At 28.7% G+C, this 19,821-nt stretch overlaps 5 protein-coding genes across 5 annotated transcripts; 1 reads left to right on the forward strand and 4 right to left on the reverse strand.

Moving 5' to 3' along the window:
- Nucleotides 1-483: 483 nt before the first annotated feature.
- On the reverse strand, nt 484-1,950 carry LOC122720532. The gene is made up of 4 exons (XM_043947299.1): nt 1,184-1,950; nt 1,003-1,102; nt 600-929; nt 484-534 (listed from the first exon to the last, which is right to left on the reverse strand). The coding sequence occupies exons 1-4, from the start codon at nt 1,948-1,950 to the stop codon at nt 484-486; spliced, it is 1,248 nt and encodes a 415-aa protein (XP_043803234.1).
- Nucleotides 1,951-3,166: 1,216 nt separating this feature from the next.
- On the reverse strand, nt 3,167-4,749 carry LOC122720531. Its single transcript, XM_043947298.1, has 5 exons — nt 3,977-4,749; nt 3,783-3,882; nt 3,606-3,716; nt 3,387-3,542; nt 3,167-3,299 (listed from the first exon to the last, which is right to left on the reverse strand). Exons 1-5 carry the CDS (start codon nt 4,747-4,749, stop codon nt 3,249-3,251), a joined length of 1,191 nt encoding a protein of 396 aa, XP_043803233.1. The 3' UTR covers nt 3,167-3,248.
- A 2,301-nt stretch (nt 4,750-7,050) lies between these two features.
- Nucleotides 7,051-14,929, reverse strand: LOC122720612. The gene is given in 10 exon segments (XM_043947408.1): nt 7,051-7,101; nt 7,175-7,501; nt 7,585-7,684; nt 7,776-8,553; nt 10,440-10,968; nt 12,657-12,704; nt 12,780-12,935; nt 13,022-13,132; nt 13,211-13,310; nt 13,612-14,929. Coding segments are annotated over 10 exon segments (2,994 nt in total). The 5' UTR covers nt 14,406-14,929.
- LOC122720403 (odorant receptor 30a-like) lies at nt 9,327-11,124 on the reverse strand. Its single transcript, XM_043947107.1, has 5 exons — nt 10,337-11,124; nt 9,890-9,989; nt 9,693-9,803; nt 9,459-9,614; nt 9,327-9,380 (listed from the first exon to the last, which is right to left on the reverse strand). The coding sequence occupies exons 1-5, from the start codon at nt 11,122-11,124 to the stop codon at nt 9,327-9,329; spliced, it is 1,209 nt and encodes a 402-aa protein (XP_043803042.1).
- Nucleotides 14,930-15,069: 140 nt separating the features above from the next.
- On the forward strand, nt 15,070-17,192 carry LOC122720404 (aquaporin AQPAe.a-like). Its single transcript, XM_043947108.1, has 6 exons — nt 15,070-15,226; nt 15,315-15,490; nt 15,594-15,737; nt 16,035-16,268; nt 16,353-16,433; nt 16,714-17,192. Exons 1-6 carry the CDS (start codon nt 15,208-15,210, stop codon nt 16,921-16,923), a joined length of 864 nt encoding a protein of 287 aa, XP_043803043.1. The 5' UTR covers nt 15,070-15,207; the 3' UTR covers nt 16,924-17,192.
- The last annotated feature ends 2,629 nt before the right edge of the window (nt 17,193-19,821 follow it).

A 19,821-nucleotide genomic window follows, 5' to 3' on the forward strand; every position in this document is an offset into this window, starting at 1 on the left:
GGATCAATTATTGAAATTCTTAAAATTGAAAAAAAATACAATGAAAAAGATTTTAAAATTCAATCTTATAGAAGAGTGAATGTGTACTATATTTGAGGATAAACACTTAAAATTGCTATCAGTCAAGTATTCAAGAGTGTCATGCACATCATTTTATAACAAATAATTTGTTAATATATATACAGATATCTATTTAAATTGTCACAAGTAGGTAAGTAATTTGCTAAATGTCATGTATGCAAAGTAGAATTATGATTACTAAAATTTTACGTAAAAGAATACAAAATATTATAATTACTACTTTTAAAATATCTAATATATAATAGAATATTTAATTAGTTAATTAATAATAATTTAAATATGTGAAAATATGTGATCGAGAAAATATTTTTATGTCAATTCTAAGTATTGCTACCGAGAATATTTCTATGTCTCTAATCGTATTCTATTTTACGAATTTTTATAATAATTTTAATGGAGAGATTAGGTAACTTCTCGTAACATATTTAAATAACCCATTGCCGCCTTCATGACCTAAAAAATATATTTCGTAGAATATATGAAATTTGAAGATGAAAAGTAACTTTTTTCATACTTACATCAGTGAAGGTGGTTAAAGATACGTCTACCACTTTAGCCGCTGTCAGTTTTACAGGATAATTAGACATAATTATTATCAGTATTAAACACCGGGCTTTTTTTGTTGGAAAATGATACCAGTTTAACGTGATACATGTTCGCGCTAAATTATTGCTCTGAAAATATAAATTCATGTTAAAATAAATAATAATACGCGACAATAATGCAGTTTGTATTACTTCATCGAGGAGTAGTTGACCAATATAACAGACTATGTATGTAACAAAAATACAGGTCCCTAATAGCATAAAATGCACCACTATAGCAACGATATTATGGTTTTCCCATTCCTGAAAATAGACACTGGTTTTATTATAAAAATATTATATCTTCGATATTTTCAATTTCATTTCCTACTCGTACCAGAATAATGCAATATCCTACGAAACATATAAGGCAAGTGTTACAGCTGATTTCGTAAAAACAAAAATATTGCGTGATCAATTCTGTATTATCTAAAAATCTGAAAAAGTGATGAAGCATAACATAATCTATATTTGACATATTTCTCATTTTCAGGTAGACATTCCAATTTCTCGTTTACCTTTTGATCTTCGTTTGATATTCCACGATATCCACAATCTTCTCCTGCATAATATTCTCGCTGGTAATCGATCCATCCGCGAGATCGATCATTTTTCTCCTTAAAATCTTCAACAAGCTACACATGTGGAGAGAAAGCATCAAGGAAATTCCGACGGTGCTACTGAGAACTGTATAAATGAAAAATCCAGCCAGAAGTTGCAGCATGAAGATCATCTCGTAGTATGGGCTAACTAATTCGTTAAAAAAAGTAAAGTAAGTTGGACAGGGGAGTAGTCTTATGGTAACATTATTCGGTAGAATAATTTTCCCTTTTAAAAGTGGAAGAAGCATTCGATAACCGAGACCACTGCTATACATGGTGACAACTATTATCAGCATTATTCGTTGACCGATCCTTGAATTCGCGACAAAGACAAATCGATCTTCAGGTGTGGCGGTCAACCAATCTTTTTTTATTTCGTGTATAGCTATTCTCAATTCGTTCGCTCTATTTAGCGTGATCACATACTTGAACACTTGATTCAAAGTATTGGTGAGCAGCATTAACAGATTTATTTTTCTTCTTCCATTCTTCTCTTTTAGGAACATGACTAAGATACACGGAATCACGATACACATTTGCAAGGAAATGGAGAAAGAAATTATAAACCATTTTCGTATCTTCGAGCTTAAAGAAGATTCAATAGGCCAAGCACCGATTATCTTCAAAAACGATTGCGCGTAGAACGCTTGCTTCAAATCTTTTCCCACGTATTTCGTTTCCATTATTTCTTTCCAATGGTTGAAAGTTCGTGAACATTACTGTATGTTTGCGATAAAACTGCATCCTTTACATTGCGCGTGCGTTTATAAAATATATAATGTCGAATTTAGCGAGGAATAACAGTTATTTCAATAATGTTGTAGAATCATATATTTAGATTCATGTAGGAATCGGCAGATGCGCAGAAAACGATTCAAATTATGATACTTATACCTTGCATGCGCAATACAGATTAGATTTCCAGGTTTTTTGATCATAGATAGTAGATCTCTTTCACGAGCAATTTTACATAAAGAAATATGACTTGTTGTAGTTAAAAAAATAAGTGTTTATTAAGAGAGACTTAAGTATTTACCATCGTGGTATTTAATAGTAATTCAATTGTGATTATAATAATTGTGATATTTGTTCGATGATATTCTAGAAAACATTTTATTTTCATATTCTCAAAGTTTCTCATATTTTCATATTCTCAAGACTTATTGAATAATTATAAAGCAGTATTTAGAATTGATTTTTTATGAAATAAAAATATGCAACTATAAATCAGTTATAATCAATCATAGTGGCATAGTATGATCAAGATTCAAATTATAAAAAAAAAGACACTAATAGCAAATTCAAAGAATGAAAATTCATGTATAAAAACAATATATTATTATAAAATGTTTTTTTCTTAAAATTAACAAATAGATAATGAATAAACTATATTATTCTATATATCGTTTATCGTAAATATAGTGTTATATCTTTTTAATGAAACATCATATAATATTTATACTTGATTACTTTCAAATGTAATTGAAATTGAACGATGACATCAACATGGATGGAATGGAAATAATGGTAAAAACAATTTCAAAATACTTTGTACAATTTTACAATGTGAAAAAGAATGGAAATGTATTTGAGAACATGTGTTCAGGATTATTTGCAATGTATCACATAAGTATATCTTGTAACAAATATAATTTGTTTATCCTTTTTTTACATATATATACTAAATATATTTGAAAAGAGATTGCCACAATAAGTTATATGCATGTACAAAAAAAAATATAATTAGACTATGATTATGAAAAATTATATAAGGAGATAATAATATTAAAATACTGTAATTACTATTTTTAAAATATTTAGTACAAAATAAGATCAATTAATTTGCAATAATAATTTGTGATATATGTGAAAAAAGTGTGATTGAGGAAACATTTTTATGTTTTTTCTAAGTGTTGTGATCAAGAATATTTCTATATATATCGAAACATATTATTTCATTTCATAAGTTTAAGTGATAACATTAAATAACTTCTCGTAACATATTTAAATAACCCATTGCCGCCTTCATGACCTGAAAATATATTTCAAAAAAATATATTTCGCAAGATGTATAAAATTTGAAGATAAAAATTTATATAATAATTTTCTTCATACTTACATCGGTGAAGGTGGTTAAAGATACATCCACCACTTTAGCCGCCGTTAGTTTTACAGGGTAATTGGACATAATAATCATCAGTATCAAACATCGGGCCTTTCTTATCGGAAAATGGTACCAGCTTAACGTGATACACGTTTGTGCTAAATTATTGCTCTGAAAAGAATGTTCAAGACAAATTTATGTTAAAATAAATAACGATAATAATGTAATTTATACTTCGTCGAGAAGAAGTTGACCGATATAACAAACTATATATATAATAAAAATGCATGTCCCTAACAGCATAAAGTGGACTACTATAGCGGCGATATTATGGTTTTCCCATTCCTGAAATGAAGCAACTATCGTAAAAATATTCTATTTCCTTTTTATATTTTCAACTTTATTCTCTACCAGAATAGCACTATATCCTATGAAACACATAAGACACATGTTACAGCCAATATCGTAAAAACAAAAATACTCGGTGATCAGTTCTGCGTTACCCAAAAATCTGAAAAAAAAAAAAGAAAAAAAAACACGATGCAGGTACACTACATACTTTTTATTTTTCAGCCAATGCTACATTTCAATTTCAATTCACTTACCTTTTGATTTTTGTTTGATATTCCACAATATCCACAATCTTTTCTTGCATAATATTCTCACTAGTAATCGATCCATTTGTGAGATCGGCCATTTTCCTCGTTAAAATCTTCAATAAACTACACATATGAAGAGAAAGCATCAAGGAAATCCCAACAGTGCCATTGAGGACTGTATAACTGAAAAATCCAGCCAATAATTGCAGCATGAAGATCATCTCGTAGTATGGGCTAACTAATTCGTTAAAAAAAGTAAAGTAAGTTGGACAGGGCAGCAGTCTTATGGTAACATTATTCGGCAGGACAATTTTCCCTTTCAAAAGTGGAAGAAGCATTCGATAACCGAGACCGCTGCTATATACGGTGACAGCTACTATCAACATCACTCTTTGACCGATTTTTGAATTTGCCGCGAAAATCCACCGATCCTCCGATGTGGCAGTCAACCAATCGTTTTTTATCTCGTCCATGGCTATTGCTAATTCGTTCGCTCTGTTCAATGTGATCACATATTTGAATAATTGATTCAGAGTGTTGGTAAGCAATTTGAATAGATTTATCTTTCTCTTTCCATTCTTCTCTTTTAGGAGCACGACCAAAATGCACGGACCCACGATACATATTTGCAAGAAAAGAGAGAAGAAAGTTATGAACCAATTTCGTATCTTCAAACTCAAAGGGGATTCGATGGGAATTGGCCAAACACCGACTATCTTTAAGAACGACTGCGCGTAGAAGGCTTGCTTCAGATCTTTTTTCGTGTGTTTTGTTTCCATTATTTCCTTTCAATGGTTAAGAGTTCGAAAATATTACTGTGATAAAACGGTAGCTGCTACATTGCGCGCGCGTTTATAAAATATATAATATAGAATTTAGCATGGAATAGCAGTTATTTCAACGATGTGGCAGAATTATATGTTTGGATTTATGTAGGAATCAGCAGATGCGCAGAAAACGCTTCAAATTATAAACTTATACCTTGCATGCGCAATTCAGGTTAGTTTCTCATGTTTTCTGGTCATAGATAGTATAGATTTCTTTTACGTGCAAATTTTTTTGAAAAAGAATAAATTGGTTGTGACATTATTTGCATCATAATATTAATAAGAAAACTTAAATGATAATAATCAAAATCGTAATGTTTGTTCCATCATATTTCAAAAAACTATTTTTATATTGTCAAAGTTTCAAAAGATTATAGTGAATAATTATAGGGAATTAAATAGTGTTATGATAAAACATATAGCTATGTTTGTTTCAATAAAACAGTAAATAGCGATAATAATGAAAGACTGACATAAATCAAACACTTTTATTATCATTCTCAAAACATTTTTTTACTTCTCTGTGTTCAAAATAATAGTACAAGAATGATATCACATATGCTATTTTATTACTTAATCACTTTATTTATTTATAATTTTTTTTAAAACATTTGGAATCTTTCTTATTATACTATTATTTGCAAAAAATTTAGATATGCTAGTAAAGTTTTGTAAATCTTAATAACTTTTTTCTTTTTTCAAGAATTTTCATTACAATATATTGATCACTAATAATTATGAAAATACATTAATGAAATTCACATGATTGAAACAAAATATTATTCAATGATTTGAAATCTTTCCATTTCTAAAAACATTATAGATTTATTTTTTTTTTTCTTTCTTATTTCATTTTTCTTTTTGATTAAATAATATTTTTTGCTATTTTTGCTATTTGATCAAATGTTATACTTATGTAATATTTTTACTTGATTGCTTTCAGATGAGATTGAACGATATCAATAACATGATCATGCAAATCCCGATTTTCCCACTTGCAAAGCATCTCGATCTTTCTATTGATATAACCTCGAACAGACCGCAGCAGTGCATCGTTATAGAAGCAATCAACCTGTAAGTCTCACAATTCCTGACAAAATAATATTAGTGATGAATATTTGCAAAACGAAAATCATCTCGTAATTGGCGAATAATGAAGAAAACATAATCAAATAAGTGATGATCTGAGTGTTTGTTCTCTTTGACAATCCTTTTCTATCAGAAGTAAAATAATGTGACATGGCAAAGTGCCGATGTAACCAAGACTCAAATATATAAGAATCGGACGATATTAATTGCAATATTCATTACTAATATTCCTTACCAATTAATTTTTTTTGCATTCCATATCTTTATTTCTATCAAGCAAAATCGGATTTCCTTTCGATTTATGATTTAATGATCAAAAGTCTGAAAATTTGTGCAAATATCATCTTATGTATGTGGTTCGATTTCGCAATAAAAATAAGTATAAATTATTCATAATAACAAGAGAAAAAATAATTATTTGAAAAAAATAATTATATTACTGCACGTTTGTGATAAAATAAGCAATAGTTACATTGCGCATGCGTTTAAAAAATATATAATAATTTTATTACTTATAAAATATTAATATTATTAATATTATTTAAAAAATATATATAATATAATATAATATAAAATATATAATATTTATTAGAATTTAGCATGGAATAGCAGTTATTTCAATAATGTTACGAATACAATATTAAAAATTATACATTTAGGTTTATGTAGGAATCAACAGATGCGCAGAAAACTATGAATTCTCTCTTGCATGCGCAATCTAGGTTAGTTTTTCGTGTTCTCTAGTCACGGGTAGATTTCTTTTACGTGCAATTTTTTTGAAAAAAATAACATTAGTTGAGATATTATTTGTATTATATTATTAATAAGAAGATTTAAGTGATAATAATTCAGTTGTGATATCGTAATATTTATTTGATAATATTTCAGAAAATTTTATTTTCATGTTTCAAAGGATTACAGTGAATATATAAAAAATTATAAAGAACTTTATATAAGAAAAAAATGCTATAATTACTGCTTTTAAAATATCTAATACAAAGCAAGATTAATAGATTTATATAATTTGCAATAATAATTTAAATATATCTGAAAAAAATATGATCGAACAAAAATATCGTTTTTTATGCGTTGTGATCGAAAATATTTTTATATTTGAAAACATATAATATTTTAAAAGTGGTAACATGAAAGTTAACAGTAACATTAAATAACTTCTCGTAACATATTTAAATAACCCATTGCCGCCTTCATCACCTAGAAAATATATTTCGCAAAATATACGAAATTTGAAAATAAAAATTTATATAATAATTTTCTGCGTACTTACATCGGTGAAGGTAGTTAAAGATACGTCTACCACTTTAGCCGCTGTCAATTTTATAGGATAATTGGACATAATAATTATCAATATCAAATACCGGGCCTTCTTTTTTGGAAAACGATACCAGTTTAAAGTAGTGCATGTTTGTGCTAAATTATTGCTCTGAAAAGAATATTCAAGACAAATTCGAGTTAAAATAAATAACCATAATGCAATTTATACTTCGTCAAGGAGAAGTTGACCGATATAACAGATTATATATATCATAAGAGTGGAAGTTGCTAATCCCGAAAAATAAATCACTATATTAGTAATATTACGATTTTCCCATTCCTGAAATAAAAAAGATACTAGTTTGTCGTAAAAATATTCCAATTTTTCTTTATCTTTTTCATCTTTGTTCGCTATATACAAACCACAATAATACTGTATCCTATGAAACATATAAGACACGTGCTACAACCGATATCATAAAAACAAAAATATTGCGTGATCATTTCTGTGTTATTCAAAAATCTGAAAGAGAGTAATGAAAACACGATATATATCACATTTGACATTTATCATTTCTCAATCAGCCGATGTTAGATTCCAAATTTTTGTCTACCTTTTGATCCTTGTTTGATATTCAATGATATCCACGATCCTTTGCTGCATAATTTTTTCGCTGATAACCGATCCATCCGTAAGATCGGCCATTTTCCTCGTTAAAATCTTCAGTAAACTACACATATGAAGAGAGAGCATCAAGGAAATCCCGGCCGTGCCATTGAAAACTGTATAAATGAAAAATCTAGCCAGAAGTTGCAGCATAAAGATCATCTCGTAGTATGGACTAACTAATTCGTTAAAAAAAGTAAAGTAAGTTGGACAGGGGAGTAGTCTTATGGTAACATTATTCGGTAGAATAATTTTCCCTTTCAAAAGTGGAAGAATCATTCGATAACCGACACCAGTGGTATACATGATGACAGCCATTATTATCATCATTCGTTGACCAATCCTCGAATTCGTGACAAAGACAAATCGATCTTCGGGCGTGGCGGTCAACCAATCTTTTTTTATTTCGTGTATAGCTATCCTTAATTCGTTCGCTCTGTTCAGCGTAATCACGTATTTGAACATCTGAATTAAAGTGTTGATGAGCAGCATGAACAGATTTATCCTTCTGCTTCCATTCTTCTCTTTCAGGAACACGTCCAAAATGCACGGAGCTACGATACATATTTGCAAGAAAAAGGAGAAAAAAATTATAAACCATTTTTGTATTTTCAAACTCAAAGAAGATTCGATAGCGATTGGCCAAGCACCAATTATCTTCAGGAACAATTGTGCGTAGAACGCTTGCTTCAGATCTTTTTCCGCATGTTTCGTTTCCATTATTTCTTTCCAATGGTTGAAAGTTCGTGAACATTACTGTATGTCTGCGATATAACTGCATTCTTTACATTGCGCGTGCGTTTATAAAATATATAATATATTAGCATGGAATTTAGCATGGAATGGAAATGGCAGTTATTTCAACAATGTTAGAATTATATGTCTAGGTTCATGTAAGAATCAGCAGATGCGCAAAACGATGGCAAATTATGAACTTATACCTTGCATGCACAATCCAGATTAGTTTCCTGTGTTTACTGGTCATAGATGATATACATCTGTTTTACTATTTGAAAATATTTTTTGAAAAAATATAACATTGATTGTAATATTTGTACGATTATATATAAGAGACTTAATTATTTATGAAGTGTTGAGCAATCGTGAGATTTAATAATATTTGAGTTGTGATATTTCTTTGATTATATTGCAGAGAACATTATTTTTATATCATTAAAGTTTCCAAAGATAAAGTTTCCAGTGAATAATTATAAATTATAAAATAATTTTAAAAAAGAGATTTACGATAAGACACATAGGTATGTTCCTAATTATGATTCAATAAAATAGGAAAATGCAATAAAAAAATGTTACAAGCTGAAAACATTTATTAGCATTCTTAAAACATTTTCTTATTTCTCATCATTCAAAGTAATTAAAATTTATTACAATTATATTATGTATCCTATGTTAATACTTACTTAATCAGTTTTATTTATTTATCATCTTTTTTGAAAAAAAAAACATTGGAAAATTTTTCTTTTCCTATCATTGATTTTTATACTGTCATTGTTCGCAGAAAATTTAGATATGCTGCTGAAGTTTTAAAAACCTACAATAATTTTTTCGTTTTCAAGAATTTTTACAACAATACGTTGAAAATAACATAATGAGAAAAATTGGAATTTACATCACAAAATACTCGAAGCGAAAGATCTAACATCTTAGCGCCAGACAGGCTTGATGGTCGACTAGCTCTAAGTATGATTATCCTTATATTTTTCGCTACTTCTGTCGGAAAATCGTACCATGGTAGAAAATATGATGTTTGTCCTATTCTTTCACTCTTTTTGATTCATAAAATGACTTATTAAAAAAGTACAATTTAATATACGAAATAAAAAAATTGTATAAAAAAATATACCTCTTGTTTGAGACGATCACCAATGAATGATAATATGAAAACATTTACGAACATTGACGTCACTAAAACAAAGTATGTTACCATGCTGAATGTTTTATGATCTTCCCATTCCTAAAAAATATTTATTCGTTTATTTCTTTCTTCCTCTTCTTCTTTTTTTTTTTTTTTTTTTGATTATATATAATTTTCTGTTATACCACAATCACTCCAAATTCTAAGAAACATATTATGATAGTACAGCCAAGCATTTCCGATAAAAATACAATGCTCAATGATTTTCCAACCAGTGCAGAATATCTAAAATTTATTCGTATATGCAATAAAATTGAGAGAATAAAAATTTAAATTTATAATTATAAAAATCTTATTTTTAAATAAACAATTTAGAATCAATCCCAAAGATTTGATGTCCAAGCGACATAATTCTCCCTCACATATATGACATCACCAGAGCCCATAAAAACAGGATCCTGATGACAGAGGTTTTTATTCAGAAAAAAGGAGAGTTACGTATAGACGTAAAAATAATAAGAATACATATATAAAATTTATATAAAAAATTCAATTACACAAAATAGATAAATAAACCATTGTTAAATAGATAAAAGCAAACATCAAACACGTGTAATATAATATAATCTTACTCGATTGCTTTCAGGTGAGATTGAATAATATCAACGATGCGACCACGCAAATCTCGGTTTTTTAAAATCGTCTCGATCCTTCTGTTGGTGACCTCGAACAGACCGCAGCAATGCATCGTTATAGAAGCGATTAAGCTGTAGATCCCATAATTCAAGGACATTATTAGAAAGCTGGTGAACATTTGCACGACAAAGGTTATCTCGTAAGTTGGCGAGTCTTCGATGACGAAGAAAACATAATCGCTCAAATATGGCAAAGGTATCTGAGTACTGTTATCCGCTTTGACGATTCTCTCTGATATCAAGGGTAAAATAATGTGATAGGGCAAGGCACCTCCGTAACCGAGGAACAGATACACGATTGTGAAGATTCGACCGATTTTCGCAGTATTCATCATTACCAACCGATCTTCTTCGCATTCTACGTCTCTGTACTGTATCTCCATCTCCATCAAGCAAAATCTGATCTCATTTCTGTTAATCAGAATCGTCCAGATCTTGATGATCGCCAAAAGGCTGAAAACCTGGGCGGCTATCACCTTCATATATTTGGTCAGATTTTCGCAATCAAAGTAAGTATAGATCACGTGTGGTAATAAGAGGAAACACATGAGAAAAAAAACGATTGTTATCTGAACGTAAAATTTAACATTATTTGAAAACGTGTTCCTTCTTGGCCAGATTCCGACCATTGTCAATAATATTTTAGCCACCCGTACCGTATACTCAGCGTCCGATCTGTAATGAATGTTACGATAATTCCTTATGTTTCTCGTTTTTACGCTCATATCATCTGATAATAAAGAGTTTTTCCAATCCACGGTAGAAAACTCTTTGAACGATTGAGAACGACTGTAAGAAGCAATGGCGTATGATGGCCATTGGCGCTTGCGTGGAAAGCTGGATCGACGGACAAGTTGTTACCGTCTCATGAAAATTTAATAGAAAAATTTTCGAAAGAAGATTCAAAGATTCGAGCAATTTATTCAATACGATACGAACTGTATTGTTATGAGACGAAATACTTATTGCTACGGAAGTTGTAGTGCACATATTGCGATTTATGTCCATTTTGAGGTAAGATCGTACATTTTTCCGCATGAATAAATCGTGGTTCAAAGTTTTCTCGTATTTTCATCATTTTCTATAATATCCATGCTATTTTTTTTCTTTTTTTGTGTGTAATTTGACCAATTTCTTTCTTACTTTTCTTTTGTGTTTCCTCTTATTGGTTTTCTTTGATAAGTACACGTCACATTTTGAAAAATAAATAAATCACAAAAAGCAAATTGTAATATTGTCATTGACATGTTTATATTTATTGTAATGATAGAATATTACCACAGATGGGACACGTAGTGCACATTTTATTACGTAAAATAGATTATCTACGTAAGGAATTAAAAGCATCATTACAAAGTATCATTTGCGAAAACCATCGACGTTACTATTCGATATGAACTATAAAAGGTACGATTTTTTTTTACATAAAATTATTATATGTTACGATAATACAATATAAAAATAATCTTTGCACTTTATTTCTGCTTGTCCAAATTTCTACATTCTGAATTATTACTTTTTTATTTATGCATATATAAAATATATTAAATATTAATAATTATATATATTATACAATATTAAATAATAGGAAAATTATTACCTATTATGTAATATTTGTATTAACCTATAGTAAAAATATTTTGTGTAAATTATTGTGTGATTAAAAAGTGAGAAATTATCACACGTTACATGTTGTATTTGATATCAGTCTTTTGTGATAAACTGAATACGTTACATAAATGTCACAATGTAACGAACTATGTTAGATATTATATTAAAAACTTAATTGGAATTTTAACGAAACAATTTTTTGAAAAAATATACATTGAAATATTTATAGGATCAATATTTATTAAGAGATTTAAATATTTAAAAGAGCTCAGTTGAAATTTGATAATAATTCAATTGTTCAATATTTATTGTATAACTTTACAGAATTACTAATTATTTTACTAGTTATTTTTCTTTTTTTTTTCGAAAATGAATAAAAGAACTGCAGTATCCAAAAAAGATACGATAAATATGACAAGTTATGTAGATAATTACGTTTCAATAAAATGAAAATAGTGATAAAAATGAAAGAGAGATAAGCAAGACATTTATTACCATTCTCAAAACATTTCCTTATTTTTCTCTACTCAAAGTAATTTTAAACAATTATATTATGTGCATTACATTTATACTTACTCTTAATCATTTCATTCATTTATCAACTTTTTCAAAACCTTTGGAATCCCTTTTGCGTGAATTTTTATACCGTCATTGCACGCAGAAAATTAAAGTAGGCTGCCGAAGTTTTGCAAACCTACAATAATTTTTTCATTTTCAAGAATTTTTACAACAATAAATGAAAAATATAATAATATATATGAGGATTTACATCGCAAAATGCTTGAAGCGAAAGATCCAATATTTTGGCCCCAGACAGACTTGATGGTCGACTGCCTCTAAGTATGATTGTCTTTATATTTTTCGCCACTTTCGTTGGAAAATCGTACCATGGTATGAAATATGATGTTTCTCTTATTCTCTCACTCTTTTCGATATATGAAACGATATTTCGAGAAAAATAAAAATTAACAAATTTATTCGAGACAAGAATAATTGTATGAGAAAATATACCTCTTGTTTAAGACGATCACCAATAAACGATATTATGAATACATTTACGAAAATCGATGTCATTAAAACAAAATACGTGACTGTGCTCAATGTTTTGTGATCTTCTAATTCCTAAAAATATTTTTGATTTTATTGATTCACTTCTTTTCTTTTTTTTTACTTTTTAATTAAATATTATTTTTGTTATACCATAATTACACCAAATTCTAAGAAACATATTATGATGGTGCAGCCAAGCATTTCCGATAAAAATACGATGCTCAGTGATTCTCCAACCCGTGCAGAGTATCTAAAATTGATTTTTCATCACGAAATAAAAACATACAACTATAAAAATCAATAGCCAATCGACAAATAATCTATCAGACGCATAACGTGAAAAAGCAGAGTCCTGGTGATATAAAATTTAAAAAAAAAAACAATAGGAGGATCATGTATAAACATAAAAACGATAAGTATTTATAAAAAATTTTATAAAAAAATTATTACATAAAATTAAACAAATGGCTGAACAAACTATATCTATTAAACTAATAAACATAATGTTATATTTATTTAGTCAAATATTATATACAACATAATATACTTACTCGATTGCTTTCAGGTGAGATTGAACGATGTCAATGACACGATCATGCAAATCCCGATTATCCCACTTGCAAAGCGTCTCGATCTTTCTATTGGTAACCTCGAACAGACCGCAGCAGTGCATCGTTATAGAGGCGATCAAGCTGTAAGTCCCACAATTCGTAGACAAAATAATACTGCTGATGAATATTTGCAATACGAAAGTCATCTCGTAAATCGGCGAGTCCTCGATTACGAAGAAAACGTAATCGCTCAAATAAGGCAATGGTATCTGAGTGGTATTGTCCTCCTTGACGATCCTTTCCGATATCAGGGGCAAAATGATGTGATAGGGCAAAGCGCCTGTATAACTAAGGCTCAAATAAACGATTGTGAAGAATCGGCCGATTTTCGCAGTGTTCATCATTACCAACCGATCCTCTTCGCATTCCACGTCTCTGTATTGTATCTCCATCTCCATCAAGCAAAATCGGATCTCCTCTCTGTTGATTATAATCGTCCAAAATTTAATGATCGCCAAAAGGCTGAAAATCTGTGCGGCAATCACTTTCATGTATTTGGTCAAATTTTCGCAATCGAAGTAAGTGTAAATCACGTGTGGTAGTAAGAGGAAACACATAAGAAAAAAGACAATTCCTATCTGAACGTAAAATTTTACGTTATCTATGAACGTGTTCCTCCTAGGCCAGATTCCGATCAGTGTCAATAATGTCTTGGCGACGTGTACTGTGTATTCTGCGTCCGATTTGTAATGAATGTTACGATAATTCGTGGTGTTTTCCATTTCCTCGCCCATATCGTTCGATAACACGATTTTCTGATTCTCCTGTACACGGTCGAAAATCTGCTCGATAAAAAACTCTTTGAGCGATTGCGAACGACTGTGAAAAGCGAATGGCGTTGGACGGCCATTGGCGCTTGCGTGGAAAGTGGTCAGCAAGCAAGCTGTTATTATCTCGTGAAAACTTAATGGGAAATTTTTTTTCGGAAAAAAAGAAAATTCAAAGATTCGAACAATTTATTACGCGTGAACTATATTATCAGGCATCAAATGAAATACTTATTGGCCGGAAGTGCAGTACAAGCTACGATTTACTGTCCATTTTGAAGCAAGATCGTACACTACCTTGCATAAATAAATCGCGTTTCGAAGTTTGCCCATATTTTGATCATTTTCTTATAGTGTCCGTGCGATTTTGTTGCAACATTTTCTCAACAATTTGATCAATTTATGTTTTTTTATGTTTCTTCTTGCAGGCAGGAAAGTTGTCTGCAGGATAGGGGCAGTAATGCTTTATTTCGACATAAGCTAACGTAACTTATGAGTCATTTTGCCACGAGCAATATTGTAACTTTTATATAACCTTGATAAATAGAAACATAAAATTTCTTGTTAGTTAATCCTCTTGAACTGCAATTTTCAATCGAGCACTGATTCGACGAAGAATGCAATTATCATTGACACTCATCGATAAGACAATTTCTTTTTAACTGTGTTGCGAAAGCACGATAGTCATCAATGATTAGTATTGTCGTAATTCGAGTATTGATTACAGTACCGTTACGGTAGCTGTTAGTTAAAGCTTTACCGGTGCACCATGGAGAGCGACAATCAAAGTAAAAATTTCCAAAATGAGTGACATTTATAGACATTTTATAGTTATTTGGGACATAACGAAAAAATTTAAACGTTTTATGTTTTCAGAATCGGCATGGACGATGGAAAAGGGCACAATGACTATGTTTATAGCCGAGGTGATAGGTACTGGGATTCTCCTGTTCGTTGGTTGTATGGGTTCTATTGGGACGATGGGGCCGATATTACCGCCGCCATTACAAACGTCCATGGCGTTTGGTATGACTGTCAATCTTCTGATTATGGTAAATATATATCAGATTTAAAAAAAAAAAATGACAGATTATGATATTCTCATTATATGTTATCGTAATAATATATCGCAATAGAAAATTTTTATTAACACAGATGTTGGGACACATAAGTGGTGCACATTTAAACCCCGCTGTCACGATAGGAGCGGTTATTCTAGGAATTAAAACTATCCCTACAGGAATCCTTTACGCAATCGCGCAATTCATTGGAGCAACTATTGGATATGGATTATTAATGGTACAAATTTTTAATTCATTATGTTATGCACTTTGTTACTTATCCTTGTAATTGGATATGCGACACTTTTTCGCCTATGAACATATAAAATGCACTAAATAGAAAAATTAAATATTACATTAATTAGTTATTCTTTAATATTTACAATTAAAATATTTTATGTGGTTAGAAAATGAAAAATTATCACTTACGTGTGTTTGACGTCAGAATTTTATGATAAATCGATCACAAATATGTCATTAATATAAATGTGTTAGATATTATATTAAACGTTTAATTGAAATTTTAATGGAACAGACGATAACTCCAGCCGAATTGTTCAACGATGGACGTTCAAACGCGACAATTGGACATTGCGTAACCGTTGTGCATCCTGGAATCAGTATCACGCAGGCTATTATAATCGAGATTCTTTGCACATCCTTTATACTTTGCGCAGCATGCGCCACTTGGGATCCAAGATGCGCCCACACCACAGATTCTACAGCGATCAGATTCGGTTTCTCCGTTGTTGGAGTTTCACTTGCAGCGGTACACAATTTGAATTAAAAATATATAATTGCCTGAAAAATCAGCATAATTAGAAGAAAAGTAGGAAATATGTTTTTTTTTTAGAGTCCTTACACCGGTTGTAGTATGAATCCTGCGCGTACTTTTGGCCCAGCTTTTTGGAACGGGAATTGGACGAATCAATGGGTGAGCTTAATTCTATAAACATAATTTATTTTAGAGATTTATATAAGTCTTTCTAAGTCTTCATATTATATTTCATATAATCTCTATATCTTCAAGCTTAACCTTCATCGAATGTGATAAGAAACAAGTTTCCGTACTTTACGTTTCTCTTATTAACCTTATCGGTTTTGAGATGTTACCTAATAGATTTAAAGAAAAGAGTAGTGTAAATATTTATCTACTGTGATTAGATTACGTAACGATAATGATTTTTTTCTTTTTCTATAAAAATTTTATCCAGATTTACTGGTTTGGGCCGTGTGCTGGAGCCTTTCTTGGAACGTATATTTATGTATATCTTTTTGCGGAGAAGAAAGAGAATGAACAGAATGAACAGAATGAACATGACAATTGTCTCGAATTTATAGAATTAAAAGCAATTAATGATAACACAAATTATAGTGAAAAAAGAAATAAAAAAGAGGAAAATCTCGAAGAAAGTTTAGGATAAATGGAGAAACTGTTTAATGATCGTTAAGGTATGATAATACATTATCGATAGTCAATAATAGTCTTCCATCTCTGTTTCCATGATATTCAAAATAGTTAATGACGCCACCACGGATGTCGCTGCACGCTACAAGATGGCACGCACCTTTGTATCTCATTTATTTCATGTTATATTTTTTTTTTCTTTGTTCTAGAACAAATTTCATATTAATTATACATTCTATCTGATTATATAATATATACTTCTTTATCTAATTATATAAATATGACTTTCATATTATCTATTTCATATAATATATATATAAATATGCATATGAAATAATATACAATGATTTTAATTATTTTATATTTATTAATAATATAAAAATATATAAGGAAATGATATATATTTAAATTATTTTATAAAAATTCTCTATTACTAATTTAAAAATTTATTTGTTTGTAAACAAAAAATATATTTAATTAAAATTAAATTACATTTTTAATTATAATTAAAATCAATTGAAGTTAGATAATTTTCTAGATAATAATAATGTTTATAATAATGAAATATTTTTAGTAAAACAAAAGCAAATTCTATTTAAAACTATTCTATTTTTTCAATAATTTCAGTATTTTCATTGATAATCTATTAAACTAATCTATTAAACGAACTAATCCAAGCAATGTACTTATGATACATATAATTAAAATATAATGATTGTAATAGATATTAGAATATCGCATCACAACTTAAAAATTATTGTAATAATAATAATGTAATAATAATTCGAATTAATAATGACATACTTCATAAAGGTTTTTAGAATTTTATTAATCTAATCATATTGAATTAATTATGATATAATCCAAATTGAATTAATTATGATATATATATATTAAAAAACAAATTCAATTTATTAAAACAGCAATTTTATAAAAATCGAAAAAAAATTATTTTCTCTATTTTTAATTAATTTTTTTTCTTTATTAAACTATTTTTAATCATTTTTTTTAGTAATAGAAATAAAACTTATTCAAATTTGTAAATACATAATCACGTACAATCTTTATGTTTGATAGAAAACTAGATCATTCACTAGATCATAACGTTTGATAAACATAATTTAAAAACGCAGATCTCTAAAAACAAGATTTAGAAATACTACAAACTGTATCAAGCCATATAAAGACGTTGATCCTTAGCTATAGTTATATTGATTTCTAAATATATTCGATGACCTAGTGATTGCATAAACAACATTAAATTCACAATATTCAATCCGCGATGATCCAAATTAAATCAAATTTTATCAAATTATAATGAGTATTTTAAAAATTACAAAATATCTAACTTAACCTAATCTAATTAAATTTTATTTTTTTAATTGAATTTAAATTTTAATTTAAATTTTATTTTTTTAATTGGATTATATATATATATCCCTCTTTATTGTCTGATTAGATTCAGTTCCCATCCAGTCCCATCCAAATTAATTAAAACAAGATAATTACTGTATATTAAATCTGTATGCAGTTATAGAAAGTATTGTTCCGGAATTTTTCATGTGCCTGAGAAAGCAGATTAAAAACGTTAGGAAACACCCGGTCTGCATTTGACTGAATGTATCGACCGACATCCTGTTCTATTCTTGCCTCTTTCAGATTATGTGCACATGTAATACGAACATCTGCGTATTATTTTACATATGTATTCATGTACATATATACCCAGTTTTATAAACCAGTTTCATAGCTTGTCCCTTTCATCTGATCTCTTGTTCCCATAAAGTTAGCTCGAAAAATACACAAAAGATTCTGCAGAATTTATGGGAATGTGACATATCTTGGTTATAATATTTTTTAACCGAAATATAATGCCTAAACAATATATACATGAAAAATCGATAGGTATGTGAAATCTATATTATGTAATAATATATATCCCTTGCATAATAAGAAGAAATGCTATTAGTTTCCTTACATTGATAATGTTAGTATTATATAATATAATAAATGCAATATATAAATGTAATAAAATTATTATGTAATTTTATTTATGCCTAAAATTAGAATTTCCATTTTCAATGTTGGAATATCAATTTATTATTATAAATTTATGTAAATATAAAACTGATCTAATCAAATCAAAATTAATCATTTGTTGTTTTGTATACTTTTGCTTTTTTACAAATATTGTCAATCAAAATGATAAAAATGTTTCATTTGTCCAGAGAATATAAACATCGTACAGTATTCACAAACATGATGATATTGCGTCATATGAATCCATTTTTATAATTACATTTTTGAATTATTCTTTTATCTATATTAAAATAGATTCAATTTTCTACTTTCTAGCAAAAAAAATATTGTAAAAAGTTCACTTGTAGTTTAATATATTGAGCATCGATTCTATTATATCTTGCTCCATCAATGATATTAAGTATCGACACCAACAGATGTCGCAAAACTGTAGGCCCACTTAGGATCGTATACTATATTCTGTTTTAGGGTTCCAATAGAAATACACAATAGAAAAATATATTAATTATATAAATTTCATTTATAAATAAAAAATTACAGATATTGATTGCTATTTTAATTAATTGAAAAACAAGAGAGAAAAATATAAATACTTTTTTAAATATCATTTCAAGATATTTTTTCCTTTATTTTTTATGTTTATATTAATTACGATTTTGCATAAGATTTTAGATCTTTATATTTGTATAATTTCTTTTAACTCGAATTATTATTTTGAATCCCAATTGATATTTAAATTTTATATATGTACATATCATATTATATGCACATAATCATAATCAATGCTTTATCGAGTGTCTCGATTACATTATTTTAATAAATATATTAAAGCAATGAATTTTTTAATTCTTTTTTATATTATTGTCAGAATGAA

This window comes from Apis laboriosa, unplaced genomic scaffold, assembly GCF_014066325.1.
Source record: "Apis laboriosa isolate Shangri-la unplaced genomic scaffold, ASM1406632v1 scaffold12_cov154, whole genome shotgun sequence".
Lineage (NCBI taxonomy): Eukaryota > Metazoa > Arthropoda > Insecta > Hymenoptera > Apidae > Apis > Apis laboriosa.